At 41.7% G+C, this 24,836-nt stretch overlaps 1 protein-coding gene across 1 annotated transcript in view; it reads right to left on the bottom strand.

Annotated features, from left to right (window-relative positions):
- LOC114630801 (phospholipid-transporting ATPase FetA) overlaps positions 1 to 24,836 on the bottom strand; it is a 116,493-nt gene that overhangs the window by 91,561 nt on the left and 96 nt on the right. Inside the window, exon 2 of the mRNA XM_028779130.1 lies at positions 21,221 to 21,264. Within this exon, the coding sequence (XP_028634963.1) occupies positions 21,221 to 21,248 (28 nt within the window). The 5' untranslated portion in view covers positions 21,249 to 21,264. The remainder of the gene's footprint in view (positions 1 to 21,220; positions 21,265 to 24,836) is intronic.

The following is a 24,836-nucleotide window of genomic DNA, read 5'->3' as shown; positions in this document are numbered from 1 at the left end:
GAAATGAAATGAAATGAAATGGTGAATGTTTTGACAAATTGGTGAATGCAAGCTTCCTATAAAAGTGTCAAGATTTTTAGTTTTCATAATTTTTATTATCACATGTGTGTGCACATGTGTACATGTGTATGTGCCATGGCATGTATGTGGAGTTCAGAGGACAATTTACAAGAGTCAGTTTTCTCTTTCTACCATGAGGTCCCAGGGACGGAATGCAGGTTGTCAGGATTGGCAGCAAGTGCCCTAACCTACTGGTCCATCTTGCCAGCTCCAAGTATCAACGTTTTTAAAAAGAAAATTAAATATGCAAGTCAAATAAAACTTGCATGGAGTATAAATCCTTTAGTCCATCCTCTAGAGTAAAGCTCTTAGGTATGAAGTAGAATCTGTTTAATATCAGCAATTCTGAGACATGGCTCTTGATGTACTGAGTCCATTCTCTGAGAGTTTTCATCTCCTGTATTGGTTACATTTCTATTTGTCTATTGTCCATGGCCCATGATAAGATATAATGACCAAAGTAATTTATAGAAGAATATACTTGGGGCTCATGATTTCAAAGTATTAGAATTCATCGTGACAGTCACAGAGCATGGCAGCAGGCATGGTGCAGGAGAAGTAGCTGAGTGCCTACATCTTAATCTGTAAGCAAGAGGCAGGGCAGTGAGCCGACACTAGGGATGGAATGAGTCCTTTTAAACCTCAATGTAACCCAAAGGGACATACCTCCTCCAATAAGAACACACCTCCCAATCCTTGCCAAACAGTTCCACCAATTGGGAACCAAACATTCAAGCACATGAGCCTATGGGGGCCTTCTCTCATTCTTATTCAGGATACCACACCTCCATGGTAGCCTTCCTGAAATGGAGAACAAAGACTATGATGATCTGGGCCAGTGAGATGACTCAACAGGTAAAGGTTCCTGCTGTCAAGCTTGAAAGATCTGAAAGAACCAGGTCCGCAACATTGTCCCCTGACTTCCATACATGTGTGTACACATATACACACAGAGACAAAATTAATAAGTAAATATATTAAAAAGTATGAGGGCTGGATGCTCAGCAGTTAGAAGCTTTTCTGACCTGGCACAGGACTGGTCTGGTTCCTAGCACCCACATCAGGTGGTTCACAACTGCCTATAACTCCAGCTCCAGGGAATCCAATGCCTTTTTCTGGCCTCTGTGTGAGTACACACACGCACACGCACACACGTACATATGTGTGACACATATATACACATAGCTAAAGTTATATAACTAAATAAAGGGATGGTCTGAAGTCTGGACGCTCTCTAGCCCTGTGAAATCATAGAAGGAGAAGCCCCACAGACAGCACACACTGTGAGAGGGCTAGCACGTAGTCTGGTGTGGCCTCAGAAAAGACTGTTTAGCTGGAGCCAGGTGCTCGCCCACCCTGAGTGTGTGTAGTATTACACTGCAGCTAACTGGAAAGAAGACTGAAGCTATAAAGTTAGAGGAAAAATGAAAGAATGTAAGGGGGAGAAGGAAGAAATGGGTCCTGGAGGAAAACAGAAAGAGATAGAACAGAGAATGGACTAGGGACTAGAAATGTGGGTTTTATTGTAGTCTGCTACTAATTCATGTCTATGCTATCAACTAGTTCCTGCCTAATTTTTTTTTGCGAATGATTTTTAAAAATGAAGAAATAAATTTGATAGAAGCAGAAAGGAGAAAGCAATTTAGGAATAAGTTTGTCAGAGATACTTAGGGATAATTAAAAACACGATACATTACTGGTCCCCATTACGAGGCTGAGGAAGAAGAACTGTAAGACTATCCATCTCTTCCTGTTTTCCTCTAGAACCCATTTTCCCCCTCACCTTCTTTCATTTTTTCTCTAATGTAACGGCTTCACTCTTCTTTCCAGTTAGCTGCAGTGTAATACGACGCATGCTCAGACTGGGTGAGCAGCTGGCTCTAGCTGAACAGTCACTGTCAAACACAATGCTTCGCACAAAATATCCATTCACCAAATAGCAATATTCTAAAATTTTAATTTATATGTACCATGTTAGGAAAAAATATGTCTAAAATACTGTGTTAGAGAGAAAGTGAAATTGGAACATAGGTATTGTTGGTAGTATTAAAAATTGAACAACCATGCTAGGCCTGATAGCGTAGGCCTGTAATTACAGCTACTTAGGAGTCTAACTAAGGCTACAGGATTGGAAGTTCAAAGTCGGCTCACAGTGAGCTACACAGTGAGCGCAAAGTTAGTTTGAGCAACTTAATGGGTCCCTGTCTCAAAATAAAAAAAATAAAAAGGGCTGAGGGCATGATGTAAGGAGAAAGTGTGTTTGGCTCACAGTACAAGGACAGTGCATTGTGGCAGAGAAGTCGTGTGGCTAGCACTGTGCCTGTGGTCAGCCAGCAGAGTGCTGCTTGTGGTTAGCCTGCTTTCCCCTATTATCCAGCCCAGGACCTGTGCCTGAGGAGTGGCCCACTCACATTTGAGGTAGGTTTTCCTGCCTCATTACCCTAACCTAGATAATCCCTCCCAGGGATAATCAGATATGAGTCTAGATCCTGTCAGGTTGACAATATTAACCATCACCCTGTCATGTGTGAAGCTCTAGAGTCAATTTCCAAATTCAAAACAACAACAAAAATTTGGACAACCACTCTGGAAAAATAATTTGGCCTTATTTAATAAAGCTGATGAAACATTTACCGTGTAAATCAGCAAGTCCACTTCCAGGTATATAGCAAAACTCTTATGTTATATACAATAATATTGGAAATAGCTGCTCCTAATAGCAAAACTGGAAGCCATCAAATGACCATAAAATGTAGAATCAAAAAGTAATTTATGGCCAGGAGGTGGTGGCACACGCCTTTAATCCCAGAGCTTGGGAAACAGACACAAGCAGATCTCTGAATTCAAGGCCAGCCTAGTCTACAGAGCAAGTTCCAGGACAGCTAAGGATACACAGAGAAACCCTGTCTTGCAAAACAACAACAACAACAAAATAACTTACAGCCAAGAGTGGTGCTACATTCTTTTCTCTAACAGAAGGCAGAGGCAGGTATATCTCTGAGTTTGAGGCTAGCTGGTCTACAGAGCCATAGTGAGCCCCTTTATCAGTTACCCTTCTACATCTGTGATAAACACCACGACCAAGGCAGTTCATAAAAGGAAAGACTTATTTGGGGTTTGAGTTCCAGGGGGATAAGAGCCCATCACCACAACAGCAGGGAAGTATGTCAATGGGCAGGCATCGGCAGGCATTGAAGCTGGAACAGGAAGCTGAGGACTTTAATCCTGCACCCAGATGCCAAGAGCAAACTCAAATGGCAAAATCTTCCAATTCTCAAGAGCCATCTCTGGCAACACACCCCTTGTCTAACAAGGCCACGAACCAAGTACTCAACATCTGAGCTGATGAGGGATGTTCTTATTTATTTATTTATTTATTTATTTATTTATTTATTTATTTTGAGACAGGGTTTCTCTGTATAGTCCTGGCTGTCCTGGAACTCACTCTGTAGATCAGGATGGCCTCAGGGATGTTCTTATTTAAACCACCAGAGCCTGTCTCCCAAACAAACAGAAAAAAAGTAACTTATGGTCTGATCATACAGTGGAAAGTTATATAGCATTAAAATGAGTAAGCCACAGTTATATACATCAACTGATAATCTCATGAATCCAATTAGGAAGAAATAAATTACAGAAGACTATATAAGGCTGGGATTAGAGAGGTGGCTCAGTGGTTAAAGAGCACTGGTTGTTCTTCCAGAGGACCTGAGTTCAATTCCCAGCACCTAGATGGCAGCTCCAAATGTCTTAACACCAGTTCCAGGGAACCTCACACCCTCACACAGACATAAATGCAGCCAAAACACCAATGTACAAAAAATAAAAATAAATAAAAGTCGACCCAATGGTGATGACTTTAGCTGAAATACCCAACAAAGGGGAGATACAACCTGTAGAGACCATATCCAGTAGAGAGGCATGATGGGGCCACCACCAATCTCAAAATTTTTAACCCAGAAATGTTCCTGTCCAAAGGAAAGACAGGAACAAAACATGGAACAGAGATTGAAGGAAAGGCCATCCAGAGACCAACCCACCTAGGGAACCATCCCATCTGCAGATACCAAACCCAGACACTATTGCTGATGCCAAGAAAGGCTTGCTGACAGGAGCTGGCAGGAGTATGGATGTTCCCTGAGAGGTTCTACCAGCACCTGGCCAGTAAAGATGCAGATACTCACAGTCAACCATCAGACTGAGCCTGGGGACCCCAGAGAAGAGCTAGGAGAAGGACTGAAGGAGCTGAAGGGGATTGCCACCCCATAGGAAGAACAATATCAACTAGCTGAACAACCCAGAGCTCCCAGAGACTAAACCACCAACCAAAGAGTGTACATGGAGGGACCCATGGCTCCAGATACATACATAGCAGAGGATGGCCCTATCTGACATCAGTGGGAGGGGAGGCTTGTGGTCCTGTGGAAGACTGATGCCCCAGCACAGAGGGATGCTGGAGTGGTGGAGCAGGAGTGGATTAGTGGGTAGAAGAGCACCCTCACAGATGCAAAGGGGAGAGGGAAGAGGGGGGATGGGATGGGGGTTTGTAAAATGGTAACCATGAAGGGGGATATCATTCGAAATGTAAATGAATAAAATGATTAATGAAAAATAATATATAAAGTTATTATTTTACTTACCCAATTTAAATATCATATAAAAATATATCATTAGAGGTATATGTCAAATATATTAAGATAAACCCATATTATTGATGCAAAATTACTCAATAAAATTCTAGCAAACCGAATCCAAGAACACATCAAAACAATTATCCATCACGATCAAGTTGGCTTTATCCCAGGAATGCAGGGTTGGTTCAATATTCGGAAATCCATCAATGTAATCCATTATATAAACAAACTCAAAGAAAAAAACCACATGATCATCTCACTAGATGCTGAGAAAGCATTTGACAAAATTCAACACCCCTTCATGATAAAAGTCTTGGAAAGGTCAGGAATTCAAGGTCCATACCTAAACATAGTAAAAGCAATATACAGCAAACCAGTAGCCAGCATCAAACTAAATGGAGAGAAACTTGAAGCAATCCCACTAAGATCAGGGACTAGACAAGGCTGCCCACTCTCCCTCTACTTATTTAATATAGTATTGGAAGTCCTAGCCAGAGCAATTAGGCAACACAAAGAGGTCACAGGGATACAAATTGGAAAGGAAGAAGTCAAAATCTCACTATTTGCAGATGATATGATAGTAAGTGACCCCAAAACTTCCACCAGAGAACTCCTAAACCTGATAAACAAATTTAGCAAAGTGTCTGGATATAAAATTAACTCAAGCAAATCAGTAGCCTTCCTCTACTCAAAAGATAAACTGGCCGAGAAAGAAATTATGGAAATGACACCCTTCACAATAGTCACAGATAATATAAAATACCTTGGTGTGAACCTAACCAAGCATGTAAAAGACCTGTAAAAGGCCTTCAGGGGCAAGAACTTCATGCCCCTGAAGAAAGAAATTGAAGCAGATCTCAGAAGATGGAAAGATCTCCCATGCTCATGGATTGGAAGAATTAATATAGTAAAAATGCCAAAAGCCATCTACAGATTTAATGCAATCCCCATCAAAATTCCCACTCAATTCTTCACAGAGATAGAAAGAGCAATCTTAAAATTCTTTTGGAATAACAAAAAACCCAGGATAGCGAAAACTACTCTCAGCAATAAAAGAACTTCTGGAGGAATCACCATCCCTGACCTCAAGCTGTACTACAAAGCAATAGTGATAAAAACTGCATGGTATTGGAACAGAGACAGGCAGGAGGATCAATGGAATAGAATAGAAGATCCAGAAATGAACCCCCATACCTATGGTCACTTGATCTTTGACAAAGGGGCTAAAACCATCCAGTGGAAAAAAAGATAGCATTTTCAACAAATGGTGCTGGTCCAACTGGTGGTCAGCATGTAGAAAAATGAAAATTGATCCATACTTATCTCCTTGTACAAAGCTCAATTCCAAGTGGATTAAGGACCTCCACCTAAAACCAGCTACACTGAAACTAATAGAAGAGAAACTGGGGAAAAGCCTGGAACACATAGGCACAGGAAAAAAGTTCCTAAACAGAACACCAATGGCATGTGCTCTAAAACCAAGAATTGACAAATTCCCTCATAAAGCTGCAAAGCTTTTGTAAAGCAAAGGACACTGTCAATAGGACAAAGTGGCAACCAACAGATTGGGAAAGGATCTTCACCAACCCTACATCTGATAAAGGGCTAATATCCAAGGTATACAAAGAACTGAAGAAATTAGATTCTAGACAATCAAAGAACCCTATTAAAAAATGGAGCATAGAGCTGAACAAAGAATTCTCAACTGAGGAAGCTTGAATGGTTGAGAAGCACCTAAAGAAGTGTTCAGCATCCCTAGTCATCAGGGAAATGCAAATGAAAACAACATTGAGATTCCACCTCACACCAGTCAGAATGGCTAAGATCAAAAACATAGGTGACAGCACATGTTGGCAAGGATGTGGTGAAAGAGGAACACTCCTCCACTGTTGGTTGGATTGTAAACTGGTATAACCACTATGGAAGGCAGTCTGGCAGTATCTCAGAAAATTGAACATAGTGTTACCTGAGGATCCAGCTATACCACTCCTGGGCATATACCCAAAAGAAGTTTCAACATACAACAGGGACACATGCTCCACCATGTTCATAGCAGCCTTATTTATAATAGCCAGAAGTTGGAAAGAACCCAGATGCCCTTCAACAGAAGAATGGATGCAGAAAATGTGGTATATTTATACAATGGAGTACTACTCAGCTATTAAAAACAATGAGTTCATGAAATTCTTAGGCAAATGGAGCTGGAAAATATCATCTTGAGTGAAGTGATCCAATCTCAAAAGAACATACATGGTATGCACTCACTGATAAGTGGATATTAGCCCAAAAGCTCACAATTTCTAAGAAACTATGTATAGACCACATAAAACTCACATAGAAGAAGGAAGACCAAAGTGTGGATGCTTTGGTCCTTTCTAGAAGGAGTATCAAAAGTTTCAACCAGAGCTCCCAAAGTCTAAACCGCCAGCCAGAGAGCACAAAGGGAGAGACTCATGCACCTGTATAGGGAATTGAGGGTGACCTTGTTAGACTTCAGTGAAAGTGGAGGGCCATGGTCCCCGAAAGTTTGGATCCCCTACTGTGTGGGAATTCGAGAGCAGGGAGATGAGACTGGGAGGATGTTTGGAGCACACCCTCACAAAAAATAGGAGGAGGGAGTATGGGATAAGGGGTTTTGGGGGAGAATGGGAGAGGAGATAACATTGAAAGGTAAATTCGTATAATATCCAATAAAAAAACCACACAGATAAAGGGTCTAAAAAAAAAAGAGAGAGGGAGAGAGTTTACTTATTTTAAATTAATTTCAAAAGTTTCTAGGAGTTGCTAATTGGCTAAGATCCTATTTTAAGCTCTCCATAAAAGAATTTAAGTCTCTGTTCAATATTCTCAAGAGAGAGGTAAATCCTAATTTTCCTCAACAATTAATTGACAAAAGAGAGGTAATCTCACAAAAAGTAGAAGAAGCTATTACCAATCGATATATTATATAGTCTGATTAGTTGTCAGCGGTGCTATAACAGTCCTTTGACAAAGGATTATTAATATAGATTTATATATCCTTAAATAGTGTCTTCATGACTCTCTGAGTGTGGAAGGAGCGACTGTTGGCACTTCTGCCCTGATTTTACAAGAACTCTGAAAAATTGGCTTTAAAAAGAGGGGGAACGGTACCCCCTCAGAAGGAGTCCCCCTGAAATACTCTCCATCATGCCTTGTTCACTTTTATCTCTCTAAAGCTGAAAGCTCATGACAAATCTGCTGCTGACTGCCTCTGGCACCACCAAGATCAACAAAACTTTGCCACAGATATGGGGAAGGACCCTCTTACCCTTAAAGCGAATGCCCCAGACCCAGTTCCCTTATGGGGCCGAGGACTGATATGCCTGTCCGATACCACAGAAGGCACAGCTAACCAGCTACCAAAAAGATTAATGAAAAAATTAGATACCCTCACAAAGCCAGGCCCAACCATAAATATGATGAATAACAATTTACATCCAGGGAAGAGAAATCTCCCTGAGAATCCCCTTCTTTTTCCTTTCCAGGTAAAAATGAATCACCCGTGATGTCTGCGGTTAGAAGTTCTAATCCAGATGCTGGCCTCCGAACTTATACTACTCAGACCTTTGAAGGGCCACTGACAGGAACATCAAACAGCTAGAGACTGACATCACTAATCTGAAGAAATCCCTCATTTCACCATCTGAAGAGACCTCCTAAAATCGCAAAGATCCTTATTGGACTTGATTTACTCTAGTACAATAGAAAAGACTGTGTACAGCTCTTGACTGTGTACAACCCTCAAAGAAGAAGGTTGCTTTTACATAGACAAGACAAGGAGGGTTAAAGAGAGCATGAAATAGGTAGTGAAGCCTAAGAAAAATCAGAGAGAGAAAGAGACAGATGAATGCTGGTACAAGAATTGATTTGCAGCCTCTCCAAGGTTGTCAACCCTATTTTCTTCCATCTTGGGACCATTATTTGGGTTCTTTTTGCTTTTTTCTGCTGGTCCCTGGCCCTCAAATAGGCGGACTAACTCTGTGATACAACAGATAAATAATTTGGTAGCAAAACCTACTCAGATACATTATCATAAGTTAGCTATGGAGGACCACGAGACTCAAGATGAGGTTGTTACTTTATACAGGGTGTTTCCAAAACCCATCTCCACCCAACCTAAAAGGGGAGACTTCTGCCCCTAAACCAAGCAGAGAGGGGCCACCCAGAACCCCCTCTGACAGGCTATCTGAATTCTTGCTTAGGCTACGAGGCTAAGCACTGCAAGGGAATATTAATAAAAGATAAAAATATCTCTCTGGGTTCCCTGAGGGACAAGCCTGACTCCATAGGGGTTGATGTCAAACGTATCCCCTCTCCAGGAAAAAGACATCGGGACGGGTATGGCCCTCATGCCTCACTGGACAACGACAGGGGGACTGGAGCCATTACAAGGTCCCCTTCAAATACTGGAGGTCAGGCTTCTATCCCCGCCTTCGCAAGTTTAGAATTGCCACAGCCCTTCGATACTTAGAGAAGGGGGGAGATGTCAGGGGCAGTCCTGCTTACACACTGAAGGCCTAAAATCAGCCATAGGCCTAAAATCAGCAGTGGGCCTGTCATACATGTATACTAACACCAAGTCTTGGGTCTCAGTGGAAGAACATTGAAACAGATGGCTATAAGCTAATGTAAACAGGCAGCTTTTGTGGAAATCTATAAGCCTGAGTGGTCATGGACCTTGTAAATAGGTAGCCTTGGCAGATAATACCAGCTTAGATGGGGACAAGCAAGTCATAGGCAGAGTCATGGTGATCTGTCCCCTGAACCTTCACCCAGCCGATACCCGGTTCTGAAGATATCTGTATTCCTCCTGAGCACCCACACTCCGGTGTCATTCCCTTCCCCACGTCCTGCTTTTCTGTGTTTATACCCCTGTGTGAATTAATTATGATTTGAGAAAAAATTTAAAAAAAAACACAGAAAAGGTCAAAAACAAAAAAAAAAAAAAGAAGAAGAAGAAAAGAAAAACCCATAAGGAAAAGTATGGAAATAAAAAATAGGCAATTCAGGACCAAAGTACAGAAAGAGGTGGAGATAGAATGGACACAGAAAACTTCAAGCTCCTCTTATGCCTGTGTTATTACTCTGTACAACATACATATTTGTCAACACTTTACATCGACTCAGTATCTACTAACAAAAATGAAAAACGCTCAAGTGGAATAAGCTCTACATAGCTTTAAAATAAATCATGCCTGCCTAATCAGTTGCCTAATCAGTTGCTGTGGGTTTTAAATTTTTAGTGTGTGTGTGTGTACACATATGAGCGTATGAATGTGCATGTGTGTGCATGCCATTGTGCGTTCTGTGAAGGTCAGAGGCTAGCATGTATCTTAGTTCTGTCCTCCTACCATGTGGGCTCCATGGTTCAAGCCCAGGCTGTCAGGCTTGGTGGCAAGCATCTTTATCTGCTGAGCCATCTTGCCAATCCTGTCACTGTGTTTTTTAAAAAAATGGCTTACTTGAGATAACTATGGAAGAGTTGCAAAAACAGTACAGAGAATTTCCATACGTTCTTTATGTGCCTTAGCCTTCTGTTAGAACCTTATGTAACCATTTCCATATGTTCTTTATGTCCCTTAGCCTTCTGTTAGAACCTTATGTAACCACAGAACACTCAACAAAGAAAAAAGTGCACCTTGGGATGTCACTGTTAACTGGAGTTTACACTGGATTTATGTTTTGCCCTTCCTCCTATGTGTTTGGTTCCAGGGCTGGTCTGGAATCTCACATGGTGTTTGGCCATTAGGTCCTCTCTTACTTGTGACTGTCACTCTTTTCTTGCCTTGAACTTTGACACTTTTGAAAATCACTACACAGTTTTTTTTTAAAGTTTTACATTTATTTGTGTGTATGTGTGTGCATGTGTGCATGTATACATCATGGTGTACATGTGGAGGCCAGGGAACGTGTGTGTGTGTGTGTGTGTGTGTGTCTGTGTGTGTGTTTGTGTGTCTGTGTGTGCACATGTATACATCATGGTGTACGTGTGGAGGCCAGGGAACATGTGTGTATGTGTGTGTGTGCATGTGCGCATGTATACACCATGGTATATGTGTGGAGGCCAGGGAACAACATATAGTTGTTTTCTCTTTCCAAGAAGTGAATGTCAGGGATCCACTTGAACTCAGGCGGTCAAGCTTATCAGCAAAAGTCTTTACCCATTCGGTCATCTTGCCGGCCCGTTTTGTTGAATGTGTCTCTGATTTACCTGATGTGCCCTTTCTAATACATAATCTAAGGCTCAACATGCTCTAGATACCTTGCTGCTAATGATGTGGACCGAGATAACTAGCTAAGACTCTACTGTGAACAATTTCCCCTTAGTTAATGAATATAGGTAGGGGCAGTTGTCACATAAAAACTGTTTTGAGAAACATTAGAGTTATTAAAAAAGATACTGAAGTGAAGGAATAACAGAAGACTACAGAAGCCATTGCAGGAGCCAGGCTCTCTCATTTAGATGTCAGAATCCAGAGGAAGAAATAAATGGCCTGTCTACCCTGGACTCACAGGCCCTGGCTGCCCAGACCCTGGTCTGAATTCATAAAATAGGAATGAAGATGACCTGAAACTTAGGGACGGGAAGAGGACACTGATAAACCATTAGCCTATTGTCTTCTGACTGGACCATACTACAGATCAACTTCAACTGTAACTGCTGCCAGTAGTCCTCTACCCCTCCTATTTATACACACACAAGTGAAAAATTTACTAAGTAAAAAACTGGGAGAAAGGCTTTATGGACAGGTCTCAAAGCTTGTATTTGTCTCAGTCTGAATGTTAGATACAATGTAAACACGATAGGGTATAGCAATGAGCTATTTGTGTACTAGCACTACCAGTGACTCTCACTGCCAGACAGAGTATCACAGAGTGTAGCCACGGATGCCGTGATAAGCTCTCAGTGAGCAAATCTGTCTCATGGGGGAGGAGGCTCCTCATCATGAAGGCATGAGCAGAGGAGACTGCAAATGCGCAAACTCCTGGCAGGCTCAAGTGCTTTTAAGAATCTAAAGAGCTCTCACAGAAGCAGATGTGCATATCACTGATTGACCAAAATAAGAGCTATATTTTCTTAAAGTCAATGTTTAAAACCATAAAGTCTCCTTTGGCCCTCTGGTTTAGCTATTACGCTTCACCTACTATCAAGCCCAAGTCAGACCCTAGAAATCGTTTCCCATTCTGAGTCTCTCCACAGAATCTCAGCTAAAGCAAAAAATGTTTACTTATTTCACGTAGCATAAACATATATAAACAAAAAGGTAACAAAAAGGAAAAATACCAGAGCCAGAGATCTGCCAGCGCTCTGTATCTTTGTTAGCTACTCACCCCACATGACACGCACAACTTCTAATAGCAAAGACTTCCTAAACTTAGGAACTTTAAAAGTCAACAGTGTAGTATCGTTGCCATTGCTGTGACAAAACACCATGACCAAACACAACTTGGGGAGAAAAGGTTTATTTCGCTCACTGTTCCATGTAACAGGAAAGCAGTGAGGATAGGAATTCAAGCAGGGCAGGAACCTAGAGGCAGGAGCTAAAGTAGAGCCCACAAGAGTACTGCTTACGGACTTGCTCAGGCTGCTTTCTTATTTTAGGGGCTGACAAGATAGTCTCCAGGACCACCAGCCTCAGAGTGGCACCACCCACAATCACTAATTAAGAAAACGCCCTACAGGCTTGCCTACAGCCAGATTTTGTGTAGGCATGTTCTCAATTGAGAATTCCTTTCTGGTGATTCTAACTTGTGTCGAGTTAACATAAAACAAATCACCAAGCCTGCTTCCTCTGTGAGGAGACAAGTTTAAGTTTCTTGTACCTGTGAAGTTCTTTTTCTTGCTTTGGTTTTGTTTCTGGTTCAGTCTAGACTTTTAGAGTCCTAAAGGAGGAGGGCAGGATGCAGCAAAATCTCCTAGGATCAAGAGGAAGTCAGGAGACGTCCTGTTTCTCCTCTGGTTCCCATGAAGAAAACCTGATTCTGGGTCCCTTTGGTGGGACATCTGGTTCTCTTCCCTCTCTGGTATTCCTCCAGCTCTATTGTTTGTCCTTTGCCACAGCTCTGTCCATGTCAGTCAGTTTATGTCTATAGTTTCGTTTTGTTTGTTGCTCTGTGTTTCATAGTCAAAGGAAAAAAAAATGGTTAAAACTTCAAAGTTTGTTCTATAGTGCTGGGAACCTTCAGAGGGTCTTGTACATCCCAGGCAAATGTTCCACCTGACCTGAGTTACAGCCCCAGCTTCTCACAGCTGGATAACTTGGGGAGAAAAATCTTTCAAGCATGACCTTTTTTTCCTTTACGTCCCCCATTTCCCCTCAAAGATCCAATAATCTCTTACAGAAATCTCTTTTTCAAGGATACTGTGGGAAAGCACTTGCCTAGTGTGAATGAGGCCCTGGGTCTGATACTCAGCTTCAGGAAGGAAGGAAGGAAGGAAGGGAGGAAGGGAGGCAGGGAAGGAAGGAAGGAGAGGGAGGGAGAGGGAGGGAGGGAGGGAGGGAGATAGGGTGGGAGGGAAGATAGGTTTCTTTAGAAGAAAATACTCATTCCTGCTTTTGTTTTGCCTTCTTTCTCAATTCATCCTTGGATCATACAAAGACTAGAATGGAAAGGGCTAGAACCATGTTCACTTTTTCCATCTCAAATAGGTCCTTGAATTGTTGAAGAACCCACTTATAAGAGCCCACTGTATGATACTGTGGGAAGTCATTGAAGATCTTTTAACAGACAACTATTAATATCCAAGAACATTAAAATTCAAGAAAATTAGGGTTTCATAATGATGTATTGAAGATCAGGAAAATTTCTGAGGACAGGGAAGCAAGTTAAGAGGTCACTGCAAGCTTAGCATGGCAGTGCGCGCCTGTAACCCAGCTCCTTGGGGAGACTGAGGCAAGACAATTAGCTTTAGGATGACCTAGACTGTCCAGTGAGCGGGATCAAGGCGAGGCTGAGCAGCTTAGTGAGACTCTGACTCAAAATAATAATTTAAAAAAGGCTGGAGAGGCAACACAGTTGTAAGGGGTTTCCTAGCACATAAAATCTCTAGATCGAATTCCTAGTACTGAAAAACAAGAACAGCAACAACAGCAAAACCAATACTACTGTAATAATCTATAGCACAGTGAGCTCCCTACATGAAGGACGGCAGTATAAGAGGAGGTGGAATTTACTTATTCAACAAATGAACAGGCCAGGCTCTATACGAGCTACCAGTATACAGGGGCTCTGACAAACTTCTGCCAACAGTGCAGCTGATGTTTGCGTGAAGTTACGCCCCCACACTAAGACGTGATTTATGAACATGTATAATGGAACTGTGGCCAAGAGAACAATCGGCTGTGGTAAGAATCAGTGTTCTTTAAATGAGACCTGAATGATGGGACAATGGGCACAGCTCTGAGATCCAGAAGACCATGGCAAACTGAAAAACAGCAGCAACTGCTAGAAACTCCAAGACAAAATATAACTTGATGTGTTTGTACAGACAAAGGGCCAGCAACTCAAGAGCACTGAGAACAGGAGTCAGATTTAAGAAGTAAGTAAAGAGCAGACTTAAGAAGTAAGGATCAGGTCACACTGGGCACTGTAGAAGATCAGCTACAAGTCTGACTTCACTATGGGATTATAATGAGAAGCCACCACAAGAGTTCAAGACAGATAAAACAGGATGAGTGCAATGGTTTGTATATGCTCTGCTCAGGGAGTGGCACTATTAGGAGGTGTGGCCTTGTTGGAGTAGGTGTGTCACTGTAGGTGTGGGTTTTAAGACCCTCATTCTAACTGCCTGGAAGTCAGTATTCTGCTTGCAGCCTTCAGATGAAGATGTAGAATGCTCAGCTCTTTCTGGACCATACCTGCCTGGATGCTGCCATGTTCCTGCCTTGATGATAATGGACTGAACCTCTGACCCTGTAAACCAGGCCCAATAAAATGTTGTCCTTTATAAGAGTTGCCTTGGTCATGGTGTCTGTTCAGAGCAGTAAAAACCCTAATTAAGACAATGAGAGAATTAAATGCTGCTGGGTATAGCGGTGCACACCTTTAATCCCTAGGAAGCAGAGGAAGGAGGATCTCTGTGAGTTCAAAGCCAGCTAGATCTACACAATGAGTTCCAGGATAGCCAGAGCTATATAAGTGAGACTGTGTCTTAAAAAAAAAAAGCAAGCTGATCTGAGTACACTATCTGGGTTCATTCTATTTTATTCATTCTATATACTAAGAACTTAGGGAGGGGAAATGGGACCAAAAGAGAAAGTAGTAATACTGGAAAGTTTCTGCACGAGTCTAAGTAAGAAATGGTAGCAGAGAAACCTTAGGCTATGAAATAAAGACAAGAACTGGTTGATTAGAGGATAGCTCTTAATGTTGTCTGGCTTTCTCAGTGGTTTGGGTGCAAGTATGAAATAAGATGAACAAGCGTAGGGAGAGAAATGGGGGGGGGGCAGGTGGCCTAAGAGTTCCCTGTACACCTTGATTTGCTATGACATTGAGGAGCATAACATTTTACAACTGGGTATAACTGTGAAGCACTGAAGGAAGATTATTCACTGTTCAACTGGCAGGTCTTTCTTCTCTCTTTCTTTCTCTTCTTTTTTTCTCTTATTTTCTCTTTATTTCTCTAAGTTTGTTTCTTGGGACTGATTTTTCTCCTGGCTTTGGGCCTCATTTTCTGCATCTGATATTAATATAAGTACATTTAGAACTTTGGAAGACACGAGGTCAGCCAGGAAGAGAGAACAGGCACAAGCTCTAGGACATTCATCCCAGCTGAGTGGCCTAGGAGAAGAGAGAACAGATAAGGAGGCCCCTGGATTCAGTACGATGAAGTTCACGGTCAACTAATAAAGCTAATTGTAGTTCACTGAAAAGTAAAGAGAATGAACTGTTTTTAACAACTAAGAAAATTGTTACATACACCCGAAGTGCATGCCTGTAACCCCAGCATTCAGAACTTTAAATCAGGGCACAACAAATTTAGGGCAGCGTTGTGGTGAGCCCCTGCCTCAAACCAAAGCCTAAATCAAAACGTTGAGCTCAGGACGCTCTGCTCTAAGTTACTCCACAGTGTATAAGACAGCTGTTTTTCCAGGTGTGTCTTGCCCTAGGAAACTGTTTTACAGGCAGCTTTGACTCCAACCTTTTCTTTACAGTGGAGGAGACTTCCTGGTGCATCTACGCTGTTCTCATTGTCCATTCTTCCTTTGATGGACACCTAGACGGGTTCCAGGCCCATGAACAGTGTAGTAATAAACACAGATTTGCAGGTATCTTTGTGGTAGGATTTAGAGTCCTTTAGGCGTGTGGTGTACCTGAGTTATATGGTGGTTTTATTTTCAGTTAAAAATATTTAAGACTATTATTATTGTATGGGGTAAAATAGAATTTAAAAATGGTTTAATTTGCATTTTCCTAATGACAAAAATTTTTATGTAAGGCTGGGATGGTGGCCCATTATTCCTTTAATTTCAGCACTCATGAAGTAGAGGCACATAGCTCTCTGTGAATTTGAGGCCATCTGTGTCTACTAGCAAGTCCAGACTAGATAGGGGCTACATAGTGAGAACCTGTCTAAAAGAAAAACAAATGAGCAATCAGACATGGAAACACAAAGGGTTATGCATAGCTAAGTAAATCCTAAGCAGAGAACACACTCCTGGAGGTATCATAACAACTGACCTCAAATTAAACTACCAAGGGGCTGGAGAGTTGGCTCAGCGGTTAAGAGCACTGACTGCTCTTCCAGAGGTCCTGAGTTCAATTCCCAGCAATCACATGGTGGCTCACAACCATCTGTAATGGGATCTGATGCCCTCTTCTGGTGTGTCTGCAGACAGCTACAGTGTACTCATATATACTGAATAAATAAATCTTAAAAAAATTAAACTACTGAATGATAGTGATAGAATCATCTTGTACCGGCACAAAAACATGCAGTTAAATCAATGCTGTAGGATAGAGGGCCCAGAAATTATACATACACAGCAGTAGCTACCTATTTTTTGACAAAGGCATGGGAAAAAAGAGCTCATTCAACAAATGCTGCTGGCAAAGCCACCTATCTATTTGCAGAATAATGGACCGAGACCCACACCTCTCACTCTTCATAAAGCCCAGCTGGATATGTATCAGCTATAAAAGAGCACAGAGATTACATCTGAAGTTATAGGTATAAGCAAGAACCTCTGACCAGGACTTAATAGCACAGGAAATAGTCCCAAGTACCAACAAAGAAGACTACAAAAAATTAGCAAGCTTCTGTACAGCAGGGGAAATTAACAGCAGAGAGGACAGATGGCTGACAGAATGGGAGAAATTTTTGCCTGAGGAGTTGATAGCTCAAATATATAAAGAATTGCAAAACTTAAGCACCAAAGACACAAAACTGCCAATTAATAAGTGGCTAATGAAATAAACAGATAGTTCTCAGAAAAGAAGATAAAGGGCCAATAATGGTTTTTCTACATAGCCCTGGCTGACCTGGAACTTGGTATGTAGCTCCAGCTGGCTTTGAACTTATAATAGTCCTACTTTAGGCTCTCATGCCTTGGGATTACAAGCACACACCATAATGTCTAGTTTACCTTCCTTGATCTCAAACATATCTGTTTCCCTGCTTCACTATTTTGTAACTCCACGAACTTCCAGGAAAGGAGAAGCCTTATTTATCCAGAATCCCGTCTGTTCTAAGTAGCTGTATAAGGTACACAAATATGCACAGGGGTTTTAGTATTTACTAGGAGAAAGGACAACAGCACTCTGCACACTTCCCTGGAGAAGTCTTTAAGTTGTGCTGACTGGACCTAGCTAGCATCTACCAATACCACCTATATATCCTGTGTAAGGGCCATGAGCTAGCACACCACTACACCTATTGTTTATGTCCTGTTTGGCGGGGTGGCTATTAGTCAGTCAGTCAATCTCCGAGTTAACCTTCTGCCTAACACTCTAAACTTTAAAAATCTTTTTTAAAAAATAGGGTCAATGACTGGTATGGGTATTTCCTTCTGGGTGAGAATATTGTTATAGTGGGGGCCAGGGACCTCCACTGCCTCTGGAGAGGGCCAATCCAGGAGTGTTCTTGAAAAAAAAAGTTTAACATTTATTGCATGTACATATGTATCCATATGTGCCATAGCAACATATGGAAGTCACAGGACAATCTGCAGGGGATGGTGCCTTTCTGCCATCATGTGGGCTCCAGGTATCAAACTCATGCTTTCAGACTTCCTAGCAAGTGACTTTACCCACTTAGCCATCTCACCATCCCTCCAGGGGTGTTCTACAGAAGGAAGTAGTCATGGTGGTGACGGCTTGGCATTCTTTCTCAGCATCATTTGATGCTTTAGTGTAGAATCTAAGCTGACCATGTCACAGCACCAGACAGTGCAGGGAAGTCTCCAGTTTCCTCTGGTGTCAAATACAGCAAAGGTCTGCGTTCCTGTGCTCCCAAATGAAAGTAAGCTATAGAGGACACAGTAGTAGAACAAGCAGTCAAAAAGTAAGTAACACAAGCAAGGAAGCAAGGATGCATTCTCAGACAGTGGGAAGGGCTGAGTGCTGAGTGACACCAGCTAATGTGGCACCTCCTCCACTCACCGCCTTAGTAGCAGTGAGGCCCGGCTGTCAACAGCTTCACATTCAAGACGCTTCAATTTGTACCCAAACTCCTCTTTCGTCTTTCTCTTCTCCTATTTACCTGTATACAAACTGGTCTCTATGTGGCCCACACTTTCATCATCATCTACGCCACTGTCATAATGTCACTTCCTCCATCTTAGATTCCTCCGAAGCTATCTCACAAAGGCCAGTGGGAAGTCTGAGGACTTGTCAATGAAGTTTCCATGATCCCACAGACAAAATTCTTTACCCCACAACTCCCATAATAGTTTGTTGATTTTATTCTCCAAAGTAAACTAATGTTCTTTGTGCTATAATTACTTTTTAAACATTTTCTTTGCTGTAGTCATTGGAGCCATATTTAAGTCTTCTAAATAGGGAAGAGTTGTTGTTGTTGTGATTGTTGTTTTAGTCAAGGATTTTTTGTTTTATGTTTTTTTCCTTATTTATTCACTTTACATCTCAATTGCAGCTCCCCTCTTTCCTCTCCTCCCAGTTCCCTTCACACCCCTTCTCCCATTCTCCCCTTCCATTCTCCTATGAGAAGGAAAGGCCAGGGAAGAAGTTTTGTTTTGTTTTGTTTTAAAACAACTGAGTAAGGAGTGGATACAGGCTGGACAAGATGGTTCAGTGGGAAAAGGACTGTGCTGTGTGAGCCTGGTGTCTGGAACCCATCGTAGAAGGACCAGTTCCTGAGAGTTGCTCTTTGATCCTTATACACATGTACACACATACAAATAATAAATGTTTCTTTAAAGAAAGAATGAACACAAACAATAGGTAGATTTATTTAAAATAACAGTCCAAGGAAAATCTCCCTGAAAAATACACATTACATGATGTCTCCTGCTGATAAATTCATTAAGACAATTGCTACAAAGAATACAAGCACATTATCTGGCTGATGCTGAAAATCAGCTCTGGGATCTGTGTGTCTCTCAGCTAATAGCAACCCAAAGGCACATTATCCTTAGCTGCCCTACTTCATTAGATACAAATGTGGTAGCTGTGAAGCGAGGCACTCCTGTGACTAACTTAACCCAGCTTCCTACACTGGGGGACTCAGTCTCACATGGTACTTCACAGAAAAAAGCAGCACATCTCTAATGGGAGCCTCAGTCACTCCCGTGTGAGGCTCCCAGGCTCCAAACATCCACAAGGATATCAAATTTGGCATGCCTAAATTAAACTAAATCTCATTTTTTTCCTTTTTTTAAAAAACCATTTCAGAATTGCCTTTCAGCTGGACATGGCAATATAACTCTTTAATCCTTGTGCTTGGGAGTCAGAGGTAGGAAGATCTCTGTGGATTTGAGGCCAACTTGGTCTATACAGAAGAGTTCCAGGCCAGCCAGGCCTACAAAGTGAAGCCTTGTCTTAAACACAACAGAACACACAACTCCCGTCTGTGTTCACCAAGAATGTCTGGGCTAGGAGTCACTTTGAATGTCTGATGTCTTCTTAGGGTCGCTCTGATTCTGGAAATTGTAGAAATGAGAAGGGCGCTGGCAGCTATCTAGTTTACCTCTCTACCCTGAGTAGCTTTTCCTCTATGTCCAGCCTGCTTAAATACCTGCAGTGGAAAAAGTCTCTCCAGACAACTGTTCCATCTCCATTCAGCTCTGTTTATGCGTACACTTTCTCCTGACTTAAAGGCTAGGAAGGGTCAGTAGCAGGGTCTGCCTAAATTGTATCTTGAGGTCTTCCCAGCCTTTGAATGTAGTACTTGATGTGATGCTTGGTCTGTCTTCTCTATAGTCATCTTCCATCAGGAGTTAGTGTGGCCACGGAGTTATGAGTTATGTTCCAGGGACCTGAGCCCTAATATCTAGCCGATTCATTTGCCTACTACACAGGAAGCCAATCAAACAAACTATGAACACTTTACTTTCCCTAGCACTAACCTGGAACATCTTAGCTTTCCTATTTGCCTTAATTCTCAAATGCACTCGACTCCATGTTATTCATCCTCAAACCCTTTACAGAAATTTCTTTTCTCCAGCATGTCTCTCAGAGACTTTCAATATCTTCTCTTGTATTTTCCTTCCTCTTCCAACTCAAGTCCAACAATGGGACAAATGGCTGGGATTATCCAGATACTGTCTTAAGAAGAGATGGTTCTGTAATCTCAGTTAAACAGATGCATTCAACGGTAGTCTGCTGGATTATTGTCTCTCTTGTAAGTCAAAGATTAGAAACATGCTCACCTTAAGCTTTGTGAAAGATATTTTTACCCAAGGCTTTCTGCTTACAACGTTCAGAATTAAATTACTTATCCATGTGTTTCAACTCTTTAAGCATTCCTTCTAATGTCCTCTAAAAATAAACACTACTCTCAGGTAAAAATTAATATAATCAATAATAACCTCAAGCTCAATTTCGCAAATTTTCTCTCTCACCTTTGTAGCAAAAATAGTTTCAGGCCAGGTCAGAGGCAAATCAAGTTTGAATCCTAACCAAATGTCTTGAAGTTCTATTTTTTTTTTTTTTTGAGACAAGGACTCATGTAAGTCAAGCTGGCCTAGAACTCACCCAGGGTGGCCATAGACTCTTGATCATCTTTTATCCACCTCCCACATTCTAGGCTTACAGATGTGTCCCAGCACACCTGGCAAACAATATAATTTCCCTATTCTGATCAACTGGTGATTGAACCTAGGGCATTATGAATGCTAGGCAGGTCCCCTCTCACTGAGCTAGATGCATCCTCAGTCAATGCAGATCCCAATTTATAAGGTATTTCTAGGAGGGTGTCAGTTCAGTGCTTTAACTAAAGTCCTGGAAGCACAAACTGTGTGAGAGGATGGTACAGTGCAGGATGCGAGAATACCAGGACTGCGTGCTGAGCCCTGCACCTCAATTGATATGAGCTGAGCACTTACCTGAAATAAAAGCTATTACGTATTTCATCTCAGAGAAACACCACCTAAGAACGAAACAAAAACTACTTGTCAGTTAGCTGGCATCAAAAATTCAGTGTGCTTGGACACTTTACTCAGTGCTGTGTGTAGGTTATCTTGCTTCTCACTAAAATAGGAACTTTAAGTATTTTTATTTTAAAATTATGTGCCTGTGTTTGTGTGTGAGAAGGTGTACTGAAATACAGGTGGCTGTGGAGCCAGCAGAGGGCATCAGATTCCCTGGAGCTGGAGCTGGAGCTACAAGCTGGGTGCCTGACCCTGAACTCGGGTCTTCTGGAAGAGCAGGAATACACTGACCTGCTGAGCTTTCTCTCCAGCCCCTCTCATTTTGTTCTTGGGACTTGATTTCATTATGTTGCTCCATGGCCTTGAACTCACAATCTTCTGTCTGAGCCTGCTGAATAGCTAGAATTATAGGCATATGCAGCACCCAGTTCAGGTTAAAATAAAAATGTCAAAAGCCTAGCATGCAGCCAAAACTAAACTAATCAAAATAGTGGATTCGAGCCAGGCAGTGTGGTGCACATCTTTAATCCCAGAAATTGGGAGCAGAGGGAGATGGATCTCTGTAACTTCAAGGCTAGCCTGGTCTACAGAGTGAGATTCAGGATAGCCAGGACTATACAAGGAAATCTTGTCTTGAAAAAAAAAAAAAAAAACCAACCAGTCAACCAACAAAATAGTGGATTCATGGTATTAGTATTATTCAATATCAAGTGATTCCAATGTGTATTCAAAGCTGAGGACCATTAATATATACTTCCTCATATGATATAACAGGAACTCAACATCTAAATAATTTAAAATAATTTAAAAGTGATCAAAGCTCACTGAACAAAAATCCAGGTGATTCCCCTAGTGAATGATTTAAAATCTCTGATGTTTTTCAATGATTTCTTAGCTTTCTCCCATTAAAAGACAAAGTCATTATAATGGGCAACAGGCCCCTAGGGATTGAGGTTATCTTTCCCTTCATTCAGTCAGTTCACCTATACTTTGAGACCTTGGGTAGAGAAGGTATTTTAGCCAAGGGGAAATTTTGGCATGTAAGACAGTGGGCATCCAGGGTGGATCGAGGCTGCATGCTGGGTACTTTTCCTATACCACAGAATAAAATAGTGGGTTCAGTATTATCCAATCCACTAGTTTACCTTCACACTCATTCTTCAACAAAGGTACTGGCATCCTCATACAGTTGAGACTGAACCTTACAGTGTTTCAACATAGGGAACACTACAATATTTGGAAAGCATTCACAATGATGATTTGTTCCCTGAGAAAATGTTTGCTGTTTCCTCTTCCATTCCCCAGTGTTCCTGTCCTATTCTAGGAAGCTGACTTCTATGGGCTATATCCCTCATACTCTCTTGACTCTAGACTGCTTGTTAGGTCTTACCAGTGAGAAGTACTAGCTGGCAACTGGAGTGCATGGGAAACATTAGGGCATTTATCCCTCTGCACCTTGTTCAAGTTCCTGCAGTGATTTTCACCACTGGAGCCCCCCCTTCCAGAGCTGTAGCTCTATCTTGGCTCTAGTATGAACAGAGTATGTATGTATCAACTGTCTTTCTGCCAAGACTCTGACTGCTACATTAGAAAAATAATACATGGAGTCTGAAGAGACAGCTCAGTGGTTAAGAGTATATACTGCTCTTGCAGAGGACCACAGTTTGATCCCCAGCACCTACATCAGGAAGTTCCCACAGCCTGTACCTCCAGCTCCATAGGGATCTGACACCTCTGGCTTCAGTAGGCACTAGCACTCAAGTGCACATACCCAAACACAGACCAATACACATAATTAAAATGTAAAAATCTTTTAAAAGAGGATAAGAAGAGATGAATGCTTTATTCTTTTGATGTTCCATTCAGGTTCCAATATCTGCAAGGGCCCCCTCCCTTTTTTCTACTCCAAAGTCTCCATCCTTCCCAGTCTGCCTAGCCTTCCATGAAGTCTCTGAGCATTTTACTATCAAACAGGGCAGCTCTGTCGTTTACTACTGCTGTGCTGAACCTAGTGTGACTTTAGTACTTGTCCTTATGTTCCTCTGACTGTTCAGCTTTTTCAATAGGGGCATTCTTGGAAGGCAATCTATTCATTACATTAAGTAAGTGCAACTGGAAACAGCATTTGAGGTTACCTTAACTCCCTATTTCACAGATGCAGATATTAAGGTTGACACACGAGTCTTTTTCACAGTTACACAGCAGCAGAGTTAAGTCTAAATTCAGATTCTTCCTACTACTTCAATATGCTGTTGAGTCTGCACTAGATACTTAAGTAATTAATATGCTGGTGATCACTCCTAAATTTACGAGTTATTTGTCTCTTATTCAATGCTTGGGGCTGGACTTAGATGAATTCATGACATATAGTAATTGCTCAACAAATATATTTTCCTTGAACTTGGGACTAAGCAAGAAAAATTCCTTAAAAGTTACTGTATCAGATGACAGAGTATCCTGCATAATACTTCTTTATTCACATAGAGAAAATGTATAATTTTCAAAGTCCTTTTATGTATATGAGCCCATTTCACCCCTCTGAGTTAGATATGGAAGGAATTACCACTCCAAAGAGCAATTGTAGCAAACTGTCACACTAAAGCTAGACTCCTGAGCAGTGTGTGTCAGAGCTGAGACTCACATTTCTATCTTCTGACTTCAGCTTCATTACATCTTTGCCGTTTTATGTTGCCTGTTCAGCTTTGCCCTTCTGCTTCTGGGTCTGGGAAGACCATGCAGGGGCCAGTCAAAATATGCTAACGGAAGTGATTCTATCCTTTAGAAATCCTCTAGTTCACATCTTCTAACCTGAACTTTCTCCTACTTTTAAAACTGTATCAAGGGGCTGAAGAGAGACTGCTTTTTCAGTGGCACTGGGTTCCCAGCATCCACATGGCAGGTCCTATCTGTCTCTAACTACAGTCCCAGGGCATCTGATGGCCTCCAAGGGCACCAAGCACAATTTATAATATTTGTGATCCTAGCAGCCAGGAGGCAGAGGCAGGAGGATCAGTACAAGTTCTAGGGCAGCCTAGTCTACACAGCGAGTTTTAAGCCAGTTAGGGCTATCCAGCAAGACCCTATCTCAAAGCAAAGAAACAATGTCTACCTTGGCAGTTCCTTGGATAAATAAGCACCTACTTATTCACATTAGAAAGTCTGTTTGAGGTGGAGAGTTGAATTTTTCCTGTCAAGTAGGCATTAAAAGGAAGAGAATGACAGCATATGCCCAAGAATCTTAACAGTCTTGGGGAAATGAACAAACGTCCTTAGTTACCAGGGATATGACACAGCTGGGAGACTTAGGGTTAACCTGCTTTATGGAATACATGGACAAATGTGTGCCCTTTGGGAGGTATCTGGGGGAAGATAAGGACACTCTTTGGAAGTGTCTTCGACTGTCCTCTGGGAATGCCAAGGAAACCTGTATATTCCGGGAGTACTAACAGAGTTCTCTTGGTGAATATTACAATCGTTCTCAAAGAAGTAGGAGGATGAGTAACCACCCAGTTGTTCAAGTAATACAAGGTCTCCAAGCAATGTTGTCAGAAAGAAAACCGTACTTTCTCCT

This window comes from Grammomys surdaster, unplaced genomic scaffold (genome assembly GCF_004785775.1).
Source record: "Grammomys surdaster isolate TR1022 unplaced genomic scaffold, NIH_TR_1.0 344, whole genome shotgun sequence".
NCBI lineage: Eukaryota > Metazoa > Chordata > Mammalia > Rodentia > Muridae > Grammomys > Grammomys surdaster.
This window is presented reverse-complemented; position numbering and strand designations above follow the sequence as displayed.